This window comes from Ylistrum balloti, unplaced genomic scaffold (genome assembly GCF_031769215.1).
Source record: "Ylistrum balloti isolate Yb309-2 unplaced genomic scaffold, AGI_CSIRO_Ybal_v1 Utg370292, whole genome shotgun sequence".
NCBI classification, from domain to species: Eukaryota; Metazoa; Mollusca; class Bivalvia; order Pectinida; family Pectinidae; genus Ylistrum; species Ylistrum balloti.
This window is the reverse complement of record NW_026782221.1, coordinates 1,151,482-1,172,174: the sequence shown is the minus strand read 5'-3', so window position 1 is coordinate 1,172,174 and position 20,693 is coordinate 1,151,482. Positions and strand designations below refer to the sequence as shown.

General features: G+C 36.5%; 1 protein-coding gene across 2 annotated transcripts in view; it reads left to right on the top strand.

The window, feature by feature from the left end:
- LOC132553033 (semaphorin-2A-like) overlaps nt 1–20,693 on the top strand; it is a 73,651-nt gene that overhangs the window by 18,266 nt on the left and 34,692 nt on the right. The window contains exons 2-3 of one of the 2 annotated variants that reach the window (XM_060217237.1): nt 425–565; nt 9,038–9,253. In XM_060217237.1, coding sequence (XP_060073220.1) covers nt 9,115–9,253 — 139 coding nt within the window. In that variant the 5' untranslated portion in view covers nt 425–565; nt 9,038–9,114. The remainder of the gene's footprint in view (nt 1–424; nt 566–9,037; nt 9,254–20,693) is intronic. The other variant, XM_060217238.1, reaches the window with a different exon arrangement.

The window sequence follows — 20,693 nt, the reverse complement described above, 5'->3', positions numbered from 1 at the left end:
ACACACATAAATATATACAAGTCAATATACATATTTTATATAAAATTTGTCCAGAAATGCTATCACAGAAGATCTCATAGGATTCTCAATTATTGCTCCTAAAGGTCCGTAATTCATAGTAGAAATTGTAAGGGAGTTATTTTCTTCACCTTGATAAAGATGGGTTTTGTGACTGCATAGTGTTAAAAGTATTACAAGTTATATTTGGTATGAAACACAGTAAAATATGAAAGATCAGTTGAATTTAGTGTTCAGAGATTTGTTCAGCTGAGTCATTTTTCCAGCACACTTGTTGACAAGGTCATTGCTTCTATCTGAAAAGATTACCGTAGGTCTTTTTCTAAGTTTTTTAACTTTCAGTAATTAACAAATAAAACATATTGCATGTGTACAACAAATTAATTTTTGTTTTCTCCCATAAAAGTTACAGTTGGTGATGGTGTGATAGGGACAGCCATGCAGACTTGGTCAAATGACAGCCATATTTAAGGACATTTACAGAGAATGATACTGCCACGTGTCGCATAATGGTCTGAAGGACATGCTTCAATTTTGTATTGTTAAGGTGGGTATCATAGGGAAATGATACAGTTGTCAATAAGTACTTGTTGATTTTGATTGGTATAACCATGTGTTTCTGTCCACATAGAATTACAACAGGGAAGTTTTTGTACAGATTGTAGTTTGACCTATAACTGTTTTAAAACAGCAACTTTTTATACAGATTTCTTTTTCCACACATGAGGAGTTGTTACTAGATTGTTAAAATTCTTTTTCACCTGTTGATGATAAGTATTTCTGAGTTATGAAAGTTTCAAAGGGAGACGAAGACCCAAATTGTGTTGTACAATGTTCCATACCCATGAGTTTGTTGTACAATGTTCCATACCTATGAGTTTGTTGTACAATGTTCCATACCCATGCTGTTGGTCTTTCTAAGGAAGCTCAGAAATCGACAAAGCTGTGCAGTTTTGGTTGTGTCATTGTTTTGGATGACATGTAATGGGCCTCCCATATGTTGTTCAGCAAAGTAATCATTAGCTATTACTTAAAAGGAGTCTCCACATCAAAATGACCCTGGGCAATAAATTCAACTAACATACAAAGGGATTTTGTAATGATATGTGTCAGAATTTTCTACATGCGTATTGATATTTTGAAGTTGATTTAAAACAATTGTTGTAGTTACAGGGTACACATTCTTCTGACTAGATTTATGTCTGTCAGTTTTGAAAAAGAGTTCAATACTTTAAAAAGGTTACGTTTTAATTATATAAGGGTGTTAATAGTGTGACCTTGTGGTGGTGACCTGGTTTTTAGATTGTCAACAGATAACATATGTACTGGTTCATACTTTACAGTCCATTAACTCAGACATACGCATAAAGACAAGAAAGAAAGATTAAACTAATATAGGGGCTAATTAACACACTCAATTAACTCTAAAACAGACTTATGACCAATAAAATATGGTCAAGGCACTTCAACGCATGTCACCAATGAAATCAATTGAATCCAATTACACAACCGAAATACTACATTGTTCATATACTTCTACCCAGTGTGTGTTCAGACTTCTTACAACAAAAAATGCAAAATAAAGGGATTTTAGGTCAACTCACTTGTCTACAGGATTCAACTGTTTAAAACCTACTTGTCGAATATTAACCTTAATAAATCTTTGAATTTGACATGTTACATGCTGTCTTAGATGTGTAAAAGACATTTTAGATGTTCTCTGCTGCAAAGACTTTTATAAAAAACAGTAGGATCATTTAAAGTGAAATGGCATAGCGGAAAAGCCTACTTGAGACAATTTGGTTTGTGTGCCCATTAAAGAAAGTATTTTTCATCTTCAGAACAATTGATATTACACTGTATTGTACTGTGTGGTATTGAGATCGCCAAAATCTCAGTGTCACATGAGAGACAGGATACAGGTCGTATTGGTGGTGACATACAGACTGACAGGGCTTGTCTTTCCTCTAGAACTACTCTGACTGACTGACCACATGGCTGGTCTTTCCTCTAGAACTACTCTGACTGACTGACCACATGGCTGGTCTTTCCTCTAGAACTACTCTGACTGACTGACCACATGGCTGGTCTTTCCTCTAGAACTGACTGACCACATGGCTGGTCTTTCCTCTAGAACTACTCTGACTGACTGACCACATGGCTGGTCTTTCCTCTAGAACTACTCTGACTGACTGACCACATGGCTGGTCTTTCCTCTAGAACTACTCTGACTGACTGACCACATGGCTGGTCTTTCCTCTAGAACTACTCTGACTGACTGACCACATGGCTGGTCTTTCCTCTAGAACTACTCTGACTGACTGACCACATGGCTGGTCTTTCCTCTAGAACTACTCTGACTGACTGACCACATGGCTGGTCTTTCCTCTAGAACTACTCTGACTGACTGACCACATGGCTGGTCTTTCCTCTGGTCTTTCCTCTAGAACTACTCTGACTGACTGACCACATGGCTGGTCTTTCCTCTAGAACTACTCTGACTGACTGACCACATGGCTGGTCTTTCCTCTAGAACTACTTGAACTACTCTGACTGACTGACCACATGGCTGGTCTTTCCTCTAGAACTACTCTGACTGACTGACCACATGGCTGGTCTTTCCTCTAGAACTACTCTGACTGACTGACAACATGGCTGGTCTTTCCTCTAGAACTACTCTGACTGACTGACCACATGGCTGGTCTTTCCTCTAGAACTACTCTGACTGACTGACCACATGGCTGGTCTTTCCTCTAGAACTACTCTGGCTGGTCTTTCCTCTACTACTGACTGACACATGGCTGGTCTTTCCTCTAGAACTACTCTGACTGACTGACCACATGGCTGGTCTTTCCTCTAGAACTACTCTGACTGACTGACCACATGGCTGGTCTTTCCTCTAGAACCTACTCTGACTGACTGACCACATGGCTGGTCTTTCCTCTAGAACTACTCTGACTGACTGACTGACTGACCACATGGCTGGTCTTTCCTCTAGAACTACTCTGACTGACTGACCACATGGCTGGTCTTTCCTCTAGAACTACTCTGACTGACTGACCACATGGCTGGTCTTTCCTCTAGAACTACTCTGACTGACTGACCACATGGCTGGTCTTTCCTCTAGAACTGACTGACTGACTACTCTGACTGACTGACATGGCTGGTCTTTCCTCTAGAACTACTCTGACTGACTGACTGACCACATGGCTGGTCTTTCCTCTAGAACTACTCTGACTGACTGACCACATGGCTGGTCTTTCCTCTAGAACTCTCTGACTGACTGACCACATGGCTGGTCTTTCCTCTAGAACTACTCTGACTGACTGACCACATGGCTGGTCTTTCCTCTAGAACTACTCTGACTGACTGACTGGCTGGTCTTTCCTCTACTACTCTGACTGACTGACCACATGGCTGGTCTTTCCTCTAGAACTACTCTGACTGACTGACCACATGGCTGGTCTTTCCTCTAGAACTACTCTGACTGACTGACCACTGGTCTTTCCTCTAGAACTACTCTGACTGACTGACCACATGGCTGGTCTTTCCTCTAGAACTACTCTGACTGACTGACCACATGGCTGGTCTTTCCTCTAGAACTGACTGACCACATGGCTGGTCTTTCCTCTACTACTCTGACTGACTGACCACATGGCTGGTCTTTCCTCTAGAACTACTCTGACTGACTGACCACATGGCTGGTCTTTCCTCTAGAACTACTCTGACTGACTGACCACATGGCTGGTCTTTCCTCTAGAACTACTCTGACTGACTGACCACATGGCTGGTCTTTCCTCTAGAACTACTCTGACTGGCTGGTCTTTCCTCTACTGACTGACTGACCACATGGCTGGTCTTTCCTCTAGAACTACTCTGACTGACTGACCACATGGACTGGTCTGGTCTTTCCTCTAGAACTACTCTGACTGACTGACCACATGGCTGGTCTTTCCTCTAGACTGACTACATGGCTGACTACTCTGACTGACTGACCACATGGCTGGTCTTTCCTCTAGAACTACTCTGACTGACTGACCACATGGCTGGTCTTTCCTCTAGAACTACTCTGACTGACTGACCACATGGCTGGTCTTTCCTCTACTACTCTGACTGACTGACCACATGGCTGGTCTTTCCTCTAGAACTACTCTGACTGACTGACCACATGGCTGGTCTTTCCTCTAGAACTACTCTGACTGACTGACCACATGGCTGGTCTTTCCTCTAGAACTACTCTGACTGACTGACCACATGGCTGGTCTTTCCTCTAGAACTACTCTGACTGACTGACTGACCACATGGCTGGTCTTTCCTCTAGAACTACTCTGACTGACTGACCACATGGCTGGTCTTTCCTCTAGAACTACTCTGACTGACTGACTGACCACATGGCTGGTCTTTCCTCTAGAACTACTCTGACTGACTGACCACATGGCTGGTCTTTCCTCTAGAACTACTCTGACTGACTGACCACATGGCTGGTCTTTCCTCTAGAACTACTCTGACTGACTGACCACATTCTTCTGTCTTTTTTAGTTCACACTGACCAACATGTCTGTTTGGTACAGAGTCTAGTTTGATGTACATTGCCCATCATCCATGCATACTTTTAAGAATACTTTTTAACTTTCACAGCATTCTAAGATGATTTTAAACATTTTTAATTTTCATTCATAGACATGAACAAGTAAAATGCTGATATACAACCGGGTAATAGGTTATAGTGAAGTTTTTGTTAACGCTAATTTAGCATTTACAATTGGGACAAACCTTGTCAACAATTGTGATATAAAAAGAACTGTCTAAACAAGTTTGTAGGAAAACATGTCTGGCACAATGACCTGAAATAGAACCTGGTGCACTTTTGTTACTGCTACAACAGGCAGGAAACTTTTTGACATTTTATTGTATAACAGTACACCAGATTTTATAGATAGCACCAGAAAAATAATTCCTTTTATGTAATTCTGAAAACAAGTTTAGAAATGCCAAACCATGACAGTCTACATAATGATATTCATTGGACGGAACAAGTACTGAAATTTTATGTCAACAGACAGCCTATACAATGGTCTAATGAGAGTAAAACAGAAGAATATTTCAGATTCATTCTTGTTATTGTTGATTTGACTACTGTTTCATAGCAAACTACAGTTCATCCTCAGTTAATGCTCAAGGCTTTCAATGGTAGTGAAGTAGCTAAACTACATCTTATCAACTCATATTATTGTCAATGATAGGTCAGTGTGAATCAATAAAACAAAGGTTCATGAAAATTGTGTGTACAAGACAGACCAGCAACTTACTTTTACCATTACCACAAACGACCTTGGACTTGTTACTAATGCTGTCACTGATTATTTCTCTGCTACAAACGACCTTGGACTTGTTGCTAATGCTGTCACTGATTATTTCTCTGCTACAAACGACCTTGGACTTGTTACTAATGCTGTCACTGATTATTTCTCTGCTACAAATGACCTTGGACTTGTTACTAATGCTGTCACTGATTATTTCTCTGCTACAAACGACCTTGGACTTGTTACTAATGCTGTCACTGATTATTTTTCTGCTACAAACGACCTTGGACTTGTTACTAATGCTGTCACTGATTATTTTTCTGCTACAAACGACCTTGGACTTGTTACTAATGCTGTCACTGATTATTTTTCTGCTACAAACGACCTTGGACTTGTTACTAATGCTGTCACTGATTATTTCTCTGCTACAAACGACCTTGGACTTGTTTCTAATGCTGTCACTGATTATTTCTCTGCTACAAACGACCTTGGACTTGTTACTAATGCTGTCACTGATTATTTTTCTGCTACAAACGACCTTGGACTTGTTACTAATGCTGTCACTGATTATTTTTCTGCTACAAACGACCTTGGACTTGTTACTAATGCTGTCACTGATTATTTCTCTGCTACAAACGACCTTGGACTTGTTACTAATGCTGTCACTGATTATTTCTCTGCTACAAACGACCTTGGACTTGTTACTAATGCTGTCACTGATTATTTCTCTGCTACAAACGACCTTGGACTTGTTTCTAATGCTGTCACTGATTATTTCTCTGCTACAAACGACCTTGGACTTGTTTCTAATGCTGTCACTGATTACTTCTCTGCTACAAACGACCTTGGACTTGTTTCTAATGCTGTCACTGATTACTTCTCTGCTACAAACGACCTTGGACTTGTTTCTAATGCTGTCACTGATTACTTCTCTGCTACAAACGACCTTGGACTTGTTACTAATGCTGTCACTGATTATTTCTCTGCTACAAACGACCTTGGACTTGTTTCTAATGCTGTCACTGATTATTTCTCTGCTACAAATGACCTTGGACTTGTTTCTAATGCTGTCACTGATTATTTCTCTGCTACAAACGACCTTGGACTTGTTACTAATGCTGTCACTGATTACTTCTCTGCTACAAACGACCTTGGACTTGTTACTAATGCTGTCACTGATTATTTCTCTGCTACAAATGACCTTGGACTTGTTTCTAATGCTGTCACTGATTATTTCTCTGCTACAAATGACCTTGGACTTGTTTCTAATGCTGTCACTGATTATTTCTCTGCTACAAATGACCTTGGACTTGTTTCTAATGCTGTCACTGATTACTTCTCTGCTACAAACGACCTGGGACTTGTTATTGATGCTGCTACTGATTTGTAAGCTTTACGTACCCTCACAAGTATGTTCTTTGTAAAACTTCAGGCATTTGATGTCATTCTATCTGTCTTTTATAGAAACTTTAGAGGAACTTGCTTATTTACTTACAGAATGTTTTTGCCTTGGTTTTTTTTTAACAATGAAATTCATTTAAATCTCCAATATCTATTTCTCTTACAAATGAAAAAGAATAATTACAATAGTCTATTGTAGGAAAATTGTAATTGAAAAAAAAACAGTTATTTCCTTAGTAATACATACCTACCAGTAAAATAGACATATGTGGTAATGAGAAAGATGCTGAAACTAGTGTATCTGGCTCTGCATATGTACCTAATGGTATTCTGTAAGGTTTGTGTTATACTTTCTCTTCACATAGTCAAGGTTTATAGACTTCTAAAAATATTCACTATTTTCCTTATACATAAAAAGGAATCTAAAGTTATTGCTGGTTACATAGTAAATGTTTTAATGCTGGAACCTACCAGAGAGCTTACCACCAAAGACCAGACCTCATTAATGGCTGTCCTAGTGATACAATGACATTTACAGTCCTCACAATAAACATTATCAGCTTTCTACATCTCCTAGTTATGTAGGTTTTTTTCACAACTGTCATAATTTCAATAGAACAAGTGAAAAGAAATGTCTCTGATTGTGTGACCAAATTTTATCTCCAGCAAGTTTGAAGGGAGAAGATTTATGTGAAAGGCACTCCAAAATTCTTGAATGAAATTTGCTGAATGGCAGTGTCAATCAGAACACAATAAGAGTTTCTTGATTAAAATATTAAAGCAGTACTTGATTTGTAGGTAGTCTTAATGTTAGTATTAACATGATAGTTGGTTGTTCTGATAAGCTAGAACAAAAGCCATTGGTGTGTTCAGGGTTGTCTGACACCTTGTACATCAAGCTCTAGGCCTCTCTTGTTAAAGCTTTAAGGTTTAATCTTGCATACCCTGATTTTTTCTGATTCCAAAGCATGATAAGCTGGAAGGAAAAAACAATTTAACTTTAAAGGAATTTAGCCATAATGCATTAACTGTAAAGGAGTTTGTAAGAGAACAGCATGGTGAGACTTTTTATATTTATTTCAATTAGCTCTATGTGTTTGATCAGATTTAATGGTGGATTGTTAAATACATACTTCCTACTTTCATCCACAATTGTTATAATATTGAGATCAACTTTGATATAGGATTTCTACAGAAAATATACAACAGTACTGAGTATCTGTTTTGTAATTGTAGCACCAATTAATCCAGTTAAGAACGTGTAGAGCTTATCCTTATTTTCATTTGTCATATGTACATGTGTCACAAGTTCTAACGTACAGCCTGTGAGGATGCATGATGTACACATGAAGTACAGCAGTGTAGCTAAATCAGTACATACAACACTCAGCTTTCCAGTGATAGTGTTGTAACAACACTACAATCACTGCCTAATTTTTGTTTGGCTCTAATATTTAAAAAAGCTGGTGTCTCTGGGATGTCAGTTGTGATGTAATACCTGCAGGTGCTTGTTACAGAATGTGGGCATGTTATTTACTCAAAATACTGTCATGTTTTGTGGTACAGTGGAAAGTGTAATATAGACATGCTGAATATGTTTTCTACAACTACAGCACACTGTGATTTTATGTTCTTCGTAGTTACAGACAGAAAAAGTCTATCCATAACATCCATAATGATGTGCTGAATGTGAAGAGAACCTATACGCAATGTTATCGTCATAAATATTTCAAATTGATTTAATACCCCTAAGATAAAATAAAATGATCTTATAATCAAGTGTCCATCCGGTGTTATGACATGGACTGTGACAAGTGAAGTGGTTAGTAATAATATAGAAACTTGTCTGGTCTCTACATCCTCTCATTAGTGACTGGCCAATGGCAGTCCTGCTCATGGAATAATCAAATCCAGACCAGAAACTATTGTGTAACTGTAGCAAAACCATCATTGCATTGTTATGTGTTGAAGATGATGATGTGACATTTTAAACAGGTATTGACCTTTAACAGTTTCAGTTTAGAGCTCATGTTGATGCTATTTCAGGACATAAGATAAAATGATATGATAATGATATATAAAAAATCTCTTTGATAACAACGTTATTGATAGTATATCTGATTTGTCTTAAACAGAATCACTGTAGTAGTAAGCTGTACTCTAGCCAATAGCATTTTTCCACATTATTTTTGCTACCTTAATATGAAAGATCCTTCCAAGTTTTGGTAAGCATTTGATTTTCTGTACTCTTGGACCTAGGAATACCAAACTTGCATACTTACAATAAATAATAGTTGGATCTTTTTCTTTCACAGATACCTGCTGGATAATCACTGGGAATTATAGAACTGGAACAACTCAAATTATTTCAAATTCAACAAAAGATTTCAGGATGGATAAATCAAGGACATTGGGATCAACAGACAAACTTTGTTACTTTGATCTGTTTCTGTTGGTCTCCATTCTCTGTGCTATATTACCTTATTCAGGTGCTATGATAGTAACAACATGTGGAAATTTACGTCCCAAAGGTAAGTCATATTTAACTTTGTTCTTAAATCCTTCAACACATTTTTTTCATTTGTTTACTCTGATATTGTCCTTTTGTTAAGTGTATATATTTATCATGCTGATGAGTAGATAATTAAGATTATGATCACAAGGAACACAAGTCAATTCTAGTCCATTCTTACCATCTAAGTCTCTGTCATGTTTGTTACATATGGATTTCCTTATGGTATACATCCTTACGATCTAAGTCTCTGTCATGTTTGTTACATATGGATTTCCTTATGGTATACATCCTTACCATCTAAGTCTTTGTCATGTTTGTTACATATGGATTTCCTTATGGTATTCATCCTTACGATCTAAGTCTCTGTCATGTTTGTTACATATGGATTTCCTTATGGTATTCATCCTTACTATCTAAGTCTCTGTCATGTTTGTTACATATGGATTTCCTTATGGTATTCATCCTTACTATCTAAGTCTTTGTTATGTTTGTTACATATGGATTTCCTTATGGTATTCATCCTTACAATCTAAGTCTTTGTCATGTTTGTTACATATGGATTTCCTTATGGTATTCATCCTTACAATCTAAGTCTTTGTCTTGTTTGTTACATATGGATTTCCTTATGGTATTCATCCTTACAATCTAAGTCTTTGTCATGTTTGTTACATATACTATACTATTACTTGACACTTTTGGATGCTTACATACATACTTAAGTACATCACACTATAACACTTCAGAAATGTCAAAATAATATGCTTGTAACACATATGCTCTTGATATTTTTATGTTCACTTAGTAACACATAAAAAAATTCCAACATTTTTTTGTAAAATGGGACCATTATCCCCTCCAAGGGGAGCATTTGACTTCAGTACCAGTACAATTCTGTTTTCTTTGAGAGGTTTCCTATCTGTTGTAAAAGTGGCTGTGGGTTTGGGATTGGAGATTTGTGCACCCTTGGTGTGTTTCCGGTCTTATTTCATCGTGTAGTCTACCAAAATAAGCTAAATTTATCATCGAAAAAAAGATAAAGGGACCATATAGATTATAGTCTGTAAAAGTGATTGGGCGAAAGTCGTCTTCATTGCCTGTATCTTAGCTGACACAAAATTATCAATGCTTGTTAGTATAAAATGTCACCTGTAGGTTCCATTTCATTGCCTGATTTTAAATTTTGAAATATCTCTAAAATGTCAGGTTTTAAGTGTAATAAAGTACAAATATTGTATGACCATTTCACCCTAGTAGCATATATCTGCTTTAAGTACGCCCGATGTAGAGGATAAACTGTATCTTTATCAGATATATGAGGACATGAAAGGTTCATCTTTAAGTGGTTCTAAATACAAGGATGATGGTATCAAAATATACGGTAACACATATATATTCATACGTACCCAAGTCAACTCTTCACCGAGTTTTAAGGGCAGGCAAACTCCTCAAATGTCCTGAACTATGTGTGTGGTTTTGATTTGATAGTTTTTGTATAAAGTTGCAGTAAAAACAATGTCTAGGTATCATTCAAATGCAAATCATGTGACTAATCTCCCTGTAGGCCCAGCCTGGTACATGGCAACTGGTAATGATAGCATGCTCAAACATGGAGGATGAGGATTCTTGGGAACGGAAATTGCTGATTATTGCTTAACCTTCTGTAATACTTTGAATTTGTGATGGATTTTGTAAATGTCAGCGAGGGAATTACGAAGGATGAGACATGGAAATGAAATGGTTAAGGAGTGCCTATAGCTGTATATATAGTTTAAAGTGTTATCCAAACACTTAGTAATTGTTGGTTTATTCTTAACAGCATATTGTTGACCTTATCCAAAGAGATGTTTAACTGTCTTATTTCTGTAGGTTACTTGATTCTGTATTTGCTCTGAAGACTAATACTTTATCTTTTGGAGGTTATTTAAATGTAAATTTTCTTTGATATGTAGAATTGATGACCAAGTTTAAAGTATTTCAATTACATCTTGTTTCTTACTTTTTAAACACTTTACAAAGGAGATGCTTTTTATACACTTTTTAAATGAGGTGTTTATGCAATGCTTAACATTCTGTGTGGCAATACTTATTAAATCAGATATTAAGCAAACTTGATGAGCCAAAAGGTATATTCAAATACCATCTGATAAGGCGACATTTTGCTGATTGGAAATGACAATGTATTAATTAATTTAATGCTATTAAATCAAGAATTCTTGAAACAGACTAGTCACTACATACATCTGTATTGGGTATATGATATGTATCGGTGCATATTAAGTGGCCACAGTCTTTGGCCTTGTTCATGCTCCTAATCATTGTAGGTGCCAAAGCCATAATTGAATTCCAGTTAGAAGAATTAAATTACTGATACCTCTGCTGTAAACCATAATCATATTTCAAAATTTTGTAATGAGTTTTTTTTTTTTTTAAGAATCTTGTGTTTTTATGACAGTCATATTATAAGGTCATATTTTGTTTTGGAAGATAATGGTTTGTATCATGATTTTTTATCAAAATTTTTCATCAAAAGGTAATTACATGCAAATTTTTCTGAACAGAATAATAAAGTGTATATGCCACACCTGAGAACTCCTGTAACACCCTGATCCATGTGATAAGGGATCAGTAATTGGCACCACTTATGCATGAACATGCACCAGATCTGCATATTGCCTAACTGATTTAACATGGATGCACTTGGTAAACTTTGACCTTTATGTACCCAAAGCCTCAGTTGAATAAACCAGATTTAACAGAAATGATGTAACTAACACTGATTAGATTGACCAGATACATTTATTTACCGTATAAAACAAAATACATTGGTATGTTGTGGTGATATCAAGTTTAGGGTTCTATTGTGTAATGAACAGGATGGTGGAATATTTGTGTGTGTATTTGATCATGTCTGATATTCACTGAGTTATAACATAAAGCCTGCATGATGCTATGTATGATGTTATCAAACTGTAGCTATACTTGTGATGTTTAGATCATGATTTATGGCATAGACATGGATGTAAAGCTGTGGGCAGGATTATATAATAGATGTCAGATTAGAAACGTTGATAGTAGTTATCTCCCTATCCGGGTATCTAATTAAGCCGATGCTCTAGTGAGAGTGCCATGTTTAACACCTGACATAAATCATTTACATTCCTAGACTATAAGGATTGTACATGACTACATAGTCACCTACCACCCCTTTAACTCACACCCCTGTACATAGGTTTACCGTTAGTAATAAACATTGTGGTTTTGTGGTCTACGCTCAAATATTTCATACTGTTGTACATGGCAGATCTCTCAGTTTTCTAGGTCATCACCTGATACTTCTTTCAGTGATATTAGGAATGAACTTTTAGTAAGAAGTTGAAATTCTCGTCTGTTAACTTGTTTTGACCTTAGTTGTTATTCTACAACTACAAAATTGTACAAGAATACCAGGGTAGATAGAAGTCAGTCTATCCTGAATTCTACTAAATACCTACAGGGAAATTGAACAGGGAAGTAATGAGTGATTTCAGTGTACATGCTGCTGTGTTAGTCAGCAGTAAAGGATATAAGCTTTTCCTTATTGACGTCTTTTGGTACTACCCAATGTTTTGATTGGTCAAAAAATCATGTATCATTAAATCACATGTTACATTATACACTTAAGTGATCATTAAAACATACGTACATGTCATCTTTTCCTTTAAAACTCTTAAGTTATTTTATACATGTGTATACAAAATTATGTTGTCTTTTATTTTATGAAGGATGGAAGGATTGCCCTTTCATACTACATAAAGTTGTTTACTAATTGAAATATACTTGATAGCCATGAGATGTTTTGTGTACAAATTTCACGGTGTTGAATATCTTACACTACTTATGTATTAAAGTAGGTTACTCTGACCTACATTTTGACCCGTGACCTACTTCAAAGAAGATTGACTATGCCCTGCCTCTTACACTACTTATGTATTAAAGTAGGTTACTCTGACCTACATTTTGATCTGTGACCTACATCTATATTCTACACAATTTGTCACTTGAACTTCATACATTAATCAGTAGGATTCTTTCACTTAGGGCATAGATTTACTCGCAGATAAAGAAATTTTGCACATAATTTCACATTCGATAGCTCACTGTTATTCACCAAATAGTAATGTTTTAATTATATTAGATCCAAAAAATGATTTTGATATTTTCAAATACTGAACAAAAGTAACTAAATATCATGTGATTCTCTCATCATACTAGATTAAATCAGGCTCTGATCTGGCCAATATCAGGTTAACCAGATTATAAGACTTCAGAGAAATCTGTCAGAAGTATGATTTCTAGTGCTCGTTGTTCTATTCACTATTGTAAAGTCTTCAGTATTGACTTGCCCATCCTGACATGTCTACCAAGCAGGAAATATTCCCCCTTCTGACCATTTTAGTGAAATTTGGAAGATGCTCCAGATACCAACATTATTTTTATAAAAAAAGTGAGACATATGCAATTTTTTGACAAATGTCTTTAGAAGTATAATGAATGTTAGGTAAGTGTGTAAGCTATTTTGATGACCATCTGTATTAATATATTACATGTCTCTTTCTACATGTCCTCAAAAAACATCATATACAGTGGAGAGGAATTTTCGAAGGAAAAATGTTAATTAGCTATTAGTGTTATGGGTAATACAGTAACAATGCCTGTCATGTGATCTGGAGGACTCATTGAGTGTGTCCCAGACATGCACTCAGCACACATGTTATCACTTATGAATGCATAGAGGGATGGAGGTGAGGATATCTGCCTACAAAATGACACAACCTGATTATATATAGGCTATACTGCAGTAATGGTACAGTAATGGTAAAGAACAGAGCAGATCTGATGAGTAAATATGGTGTTGATAAAGAGCAGAGAGAATATGGTGTTGATAAAGAGCAGAGAGAATATGGTATTGATAAAGTGCAGGGTGAATATGGTATTGATACAGAGCAGAGAGAATATGGTGTTGATAAAGAGCAGGGTGAATATGCTATTGATAAAGAGCAGAGAGAATATGGTATTGATAAAGAGCAGAGAGAATATGGTATTGATAAAGAGCAGAGAGAATATGGTATTGATAAAGTGCAGGGTGAATATGCTATTGATAAAGAGCAGAGAGAATATGGTGTTGATAAAGTGCAGGGTGAATATGGTATTGATAAAGAGCAGAGAGAATATGGTATTGATAAAGTGCAGGGTGAATATGGTATTGATACAGAGCAGAGAGAATATGGTGTTGATAAAGAGCAGGGTGAATATGCTATTGATAAAGAGCAGGGTGAATATGGTTTAACTATAGAGAGAAAAACTCTGATATTATGGCTTTGTTATGCCTTTGATCAATATATTTGGACAAAACATGTGTTGATAGACGTGTATCTTAAGGAAACAGTGTTCTAGTAGAAGTTTATACCAGATTAATGCAGGTACAGACTACAATGTTTAACCATGTGAATCACTGAGAAAATGTTACTTCGTGTCCCCGTTGGTTTTACATTAACTTCTTAATACAGAATTTACTAGTTTAGATGGAGCCACTATTGTTGAACATAACTTTCTGGATTTATTTGTGATAGTCAATGTCCCTTGTTGACCATTAAAATGCAGCATAATCTGTTGATAATTGTGTCATTGTATTTGAAAACAGCCATACAGGAGAGATAATTTGTTTCATTTATAAAGGATAGGGGATATTAATTACTATTTTATGATTCAGTAATTTTAGAAAAGATATTTTATTTGAGTGAAATGAAGGATGTATTGTTCTTAATCTCTGGTAAATTTTGATACAAATGTTTCTAGTAATCTATCATACATAGGCAGGAAGTTCACAGGCAGCAAAAATGGTTTAAATGCTTTAAGTGATTTTCCACCTATCCATTGTTCCAGCTACAAACAGAGGTCAGTGACATGCTACGAACTTTGTTGCTTACCTCAATATTTGCTTTATACATGTCAATAAAACCATTGACCTTCAGACAACCTTTATCAAACTTATCAGAATGTCAGAGGTGACAACTATGTGTTGGAATTTAAGGTTCGAGAAAGTCTGTGATGAATTATATTCTGACTGACATGATATCAATATTGTTTTGTGTGAGTAGACTGTTCCATAAAAACGCTGCTATTTGGATTTTTTATAACAAACGTTTCAATAAATGCTATTTCAGTCTTGTCTATGTGTTATGTTATAGTAATATCTATGGAAAGTTAGTGATTACACAAACATGTTTATTGTCTCAGTGAGCATCACCTTCACATTCCTAGTTGTAATCCTGTTTAAGGAATTCTACTGGAATTTTAGCTGATCACTTTTAATTTATAAAGACTGACATTAATTCTTGACTCCATGATTTAACAGCAATGCTAGATTTTACCTGATTTTGTAGGTGTTTACTCTGTGACATCTGTAATGATACTACCCACAATAGCGTAGTGGAGTTGAGCTAATTTTTGAGTGTTTGCCAGAGAGCTTCCTTTCATGGACAGTATCATGTTTTGTTGATGTTCTGTCATCTGAACATCCCTCAGGCTGCTGGACAGTATCTGTTTTATTGGCATATGCATAATTGAGCTTCTTGGTTTACTTGACCTTTGGTCAGTTGTCACTGGTCCAGATTAAATTCTTCCTTGGATTTCCTTGGTGTAATTTTGGTATTTCACCGGTCAAGAGTGTGTGATTTTAGCAGCAGATGTTCCATGTTTGCCTTTCTGTTTATCTCAACTATCTGGCCACTTAAGCTTGTCATAAAAACTTTTCCCCTCTTGCTGTCAGGAGCTCAGATGTATATATGATCTATATGGTCTGTCCAGCATCTGAAAGCTTAGCTAGTTAGAGCAGGTGTTTGTACACCTTGGTATACCTCAGGTGAGAGGGTATGTGGCTTGACTCTGTCATGGCAGTTTGTGCTTCAAAGAAGCTTAGAAATGGATTGGTCTGTGTTGTCATTGTTGGCAAGACACCCTGATTGCTGTGGATGACATGTGATCTGCCTCCCCTTCCATATGTTGTTCAGTAAGGTAGCCACCAGCTACTCCAGCAAAATCCTGCCACCAAATGACTCTGAGTGTTCATGGGTTGATTAAATCAACAAACACACAAGACAAATATCTGTGAACCTCAACCATATGGTGTAATATTTGTCTTTATGTATAAAGGCTATGATTGGTCAGTAAACGAGACAGTAAAAGCATGTTGATTGGATGATATTCACTCGATGAAATATTGATACAGAGAACTTCATATATCTCAGTGAATTAGCTCTTTATCATGATTTGTTGCCAGTGATATAACCAGTTAACGACTGTGTTATTCCTTGATGAGGACTTACAAGATAGGCTTTAGACAACAGCAGCAACAATTTTAATAAATGTTTCTGTTATCAAGTAAGGTTAGTAAAATTGTTATAAGGTTAAAAAAAGTAAGTTGCCAGTGATTACAAGTTTATAGATAGGGATTATTTGGGAAAAAAAGCCTGCAGTGTCCCTCTGTGAGATAATTAACATCATTATACAGCCCGAGCCCTCTGGTGGTTGTACAGCCTTGTGTTGACCTCAGTTAAGGTCTATAACTGTCGGAGGTAGACAGTTATGTTGCAGAGGATCATCATTGGTTATTATCATTTCAATGCGCTTCCATTATCATTGGCCTTCAGTAAGTCACACTCAATTTGTGATGGGGCTGTAACTGTCCATATGTTAAGGAATGCTTTACGAGTTAGACTGAGGGGGAAACCCCTGTAATGGTAGCTTAGAAATACCTAAGTCATTTCTTTAATGCTTAGTTCTATGGGACGTTGGTATTTTGAAAAATTTCTAGACATTTTTTGACAAGGCTCGTTCCTGACGTGTCCGGCATTCATGAAGCATTCTGTTTATTTGATAGGATTTTTGAAACATTTACTGTTTACATGTAGACATTGTTATGTCTAACAAACATTTCATCCCACAGTAACAATGTTGGTAAGAGTTTTATTAATTCACATTGAAAAGAAAGCAAAATATAAGACAGGTTTTTTATTTCAAAAATGTGTATTTCCAGGAAGTATGCACATTCTTTGAAATTCATGCAGCCAGTAATCTGCTACCAGATGTTATGGTCAAGATATGTCACCACCCAAATAGCTGCTGTATCAGAGTTAAGATGATGGTGGCGGAAAGGCTCAGTGATTACAGACATTAGTCAGTCAAGGGGATAGGCTTGTCAACACTTCTGTTATCTACAGTCTGATGGGGATCGTACAAATCACCCCCCTCCTAAACTACACCCAACTTCACTTTATATATATGTTTCTTGTAATGTCTAGAGTGCTTGATACTTGTCTTGGGATTTATCAGACTTCTACAAAACTTAGCCCATCTAATGAGATTAATGGGCGTAGAATCAAAAGCTTTCTGGAATGAATGTTGACTTTGCACCATATTTTCATAGTCATATCTAGGCACTCTTAGGACAGCATAATGTGATGTATAAGATATGGATGTTATATCCTACCTTATACAGAGTTGTGGTCATATAAAACATGGACGTCATATCCTAACTTATACAGAGTTGTGGTCATATAAAACATGGACGTCATATGTTACCTTATACAGAGTTGTGGTCGTATAAAACATGGATGTCATATCCTACCTTATACAGAGTTGTGGTCGTATTAAACATGGATGTCATATCCTACCTTATACAGAGTTGTGGTCGTATAAAACATGGATGTCATATCCTAACTTATACAGAGTTGTGGTCGTATAAAACATGGATGTCATATCCTACCTTATACAGAGTTGTGGTCGTATAAAACATGGATGTCATATCCTACCTTATACAGAGTTGTGGTCGTATAAAACATGGATGTCATATCCTACCTTATACAGAGTTGTGGTCCTTTCTTTCTCCTGAGATATTACAGTGTAGTTTATTAAAAAATGGTGTGGTATCCTAGTTATAGCCCTTGATCACATTTTATATTTGTATGTGAGTAAACTACTTTGGATATCAGATTGTAACAATGGCATCATGTGTTCTGCCGTAGTGGATTTACAAGTAACATTTGTAACTATAATGGGTAGATCTGAATATTCTCAAGTTACCTACAAAACTGCAGACAGTTTTCTTGAGAAATGACATTGTTTTTACACAACCACTTCTTCAGTAAGTAGATCAATTGTAATTCTGTAGAAGAATGAGTGAAACAGACAAAACTGTTGACATTCAATCAGGTTAAGTAGAAATTTTAGACTGACATGAAAGTGTCAAGATGTTGCTGTGGAAGTGATGGGACAGTGTCAGTATGTAGTATGAGAGAAGTCTACATAGTGTTATGTAATAGGATAGGGCAATTGTTGTGGTGTCTACCCCTGGAAATCTCAATACTTTGGCTGTCCACACCAACAACATACTTGGGCATCTCTATTCTGTTTCTCAGTCAAAGAGATGATGTTTTCAATGTAACAATTCTCAGACAGGATCTAGAGACAGGAGATGACAGTATTTTCAATTGTAGTCCCCAGACAGAATCCATAGACAGGAAACTGTACACAATTTCTCCATCCTGGCAGTCTCTACTTGTGTGTACATATTTCATACCATTGTTAACAAGTAACCTTTTTTGATATATAGATAGACAGAAATAAGATGTTTGTATAAAAAGCATTGGTAGGTAAGCTTTGACAGGAAATGTCACAAGATAAATTTTCAACATTAACAATTTGTTGTACAGTCTCTGTGACTTTGCCAGTATGAAAACGTTTAGAGTATGTCAAATATAGTTACCATGGTTTCTTTTGTTCTATTTCCTGTTTGCCAATGTGACAATGGATTGTCCTTAAGCTTACAGCTGATGTAGTAGGTTTTACATAGAATGCATTGTCGTTTCATATTTACATTCCAGGGGTATCAGTTTATAAGATTTTCGATAGATATAAATTCTTCATCTGTTTCACATTGTTGAGGAATTTATGTTGATCCTTGTCTAAGTACCAAAAGATTACATATGATACAGCTACTGATGTAATTTTACAATGTTTTACAGACTATATAGTGTTGTACTGAATCAGATGCTGCACTCAGCTGGTATGCCTGAATTCTTCTGGCTGATGAATGACTATTGAATTATATGTCTTTCTTCAAGATCACTGTCTACAGATCTCAACCAGAAAATGGTATGTTTGTGACAGTCAGATCTAAGATATATACCTATTCATAGTCCAGACTTATTTGTAACCCAATTCACACCAGAAGCCTTGCACAGGGTAAGCTTCTGTAAATTCTCACATTTCTTTTGTATGTTAGTAGGTCTTGGTGAAAGTTATCACTTGTCTGCAAGTTCCTGTCTTTATACAGTCATAAAGAATATGTTCAGGATGTAATTTATTCCTGAAATCTGTCTTATTGTTAGTTTATCCATTTTGTTTTGTTATCTACTACCATTGCTACTTGTCATGCAGACACAGACCTGATGATAATGTTCCAAAGATATCACAGACATGTTTCTTTCAAAAACTTGTGCACTGGTGTGAAAGTGGCATGTCAGAAGGTGAGAGTAACACAGACCCTCTGTGTTAGATCTTTGTGTAGGGGAAACATATCTGATGTCCTTCCAGACAAACCCTGCCAGGGAAAGTAAGAAAGGCGCTGGAAGGGGTGTCATTCCTTGTAACCACATGATAAGAGATAAGACCTGGTTCATTGCACTCAGTTTCATGTGATGTTTGCAGTCTGTCACATGGATAGATGGACTACAGTCACAAACAACTGCAGAGTAAAATGCCTCATGGCTGCATTATAATAAAATTTCACATCATCTAGTATATATGAAACAGTTGCCAGTCTTTTGTAAGTCCCTTCATGTGAAGTATACTCCACCCTCCCTCTAGAGATGTTAAGTTAATTTTATTGTCACTGCACAACTGCAGGTCGTGTGCACATGTCAGGTGATGAAAAATGAGCTCTACTCAAGGTCAGCATTTTAACAAAGGCCCTAGTTGGTAAAGACACTGTGTCGTATGCTTGATAATGGTGTGAGGGAAGGATTATGTAATATTCTGATAGCATTAGATCATGTATTGAACACTCCCTTTATCACCAGTGTACAAGATTGATGGAACCAAACGTGTTTCTGTTTCTCACTAAATGAAAGTTAAGGATGCTATCAAAATCTGTTCATGAATTTATTGTAGTGAAACATCTGCCCTCTGTTTTTTTTTCTGAGAACATGCCAGCTCCCATGCTTGTGTACATTAGATACACGTTTCTGTCTATTTTCTGCTATGAGAAGGTTTTAAACGAAAGTTGAAATGCAAGGCTTTATCAAGACATCTTATAATGTATTTAGGAACAGCCCCTCATGTCTAACTTCGGTTGGTTACCAGTGTCTGTCTTACTTCGGTAAGACTAGCCCCTCATGTCTAACTTCAGTAGGACACCT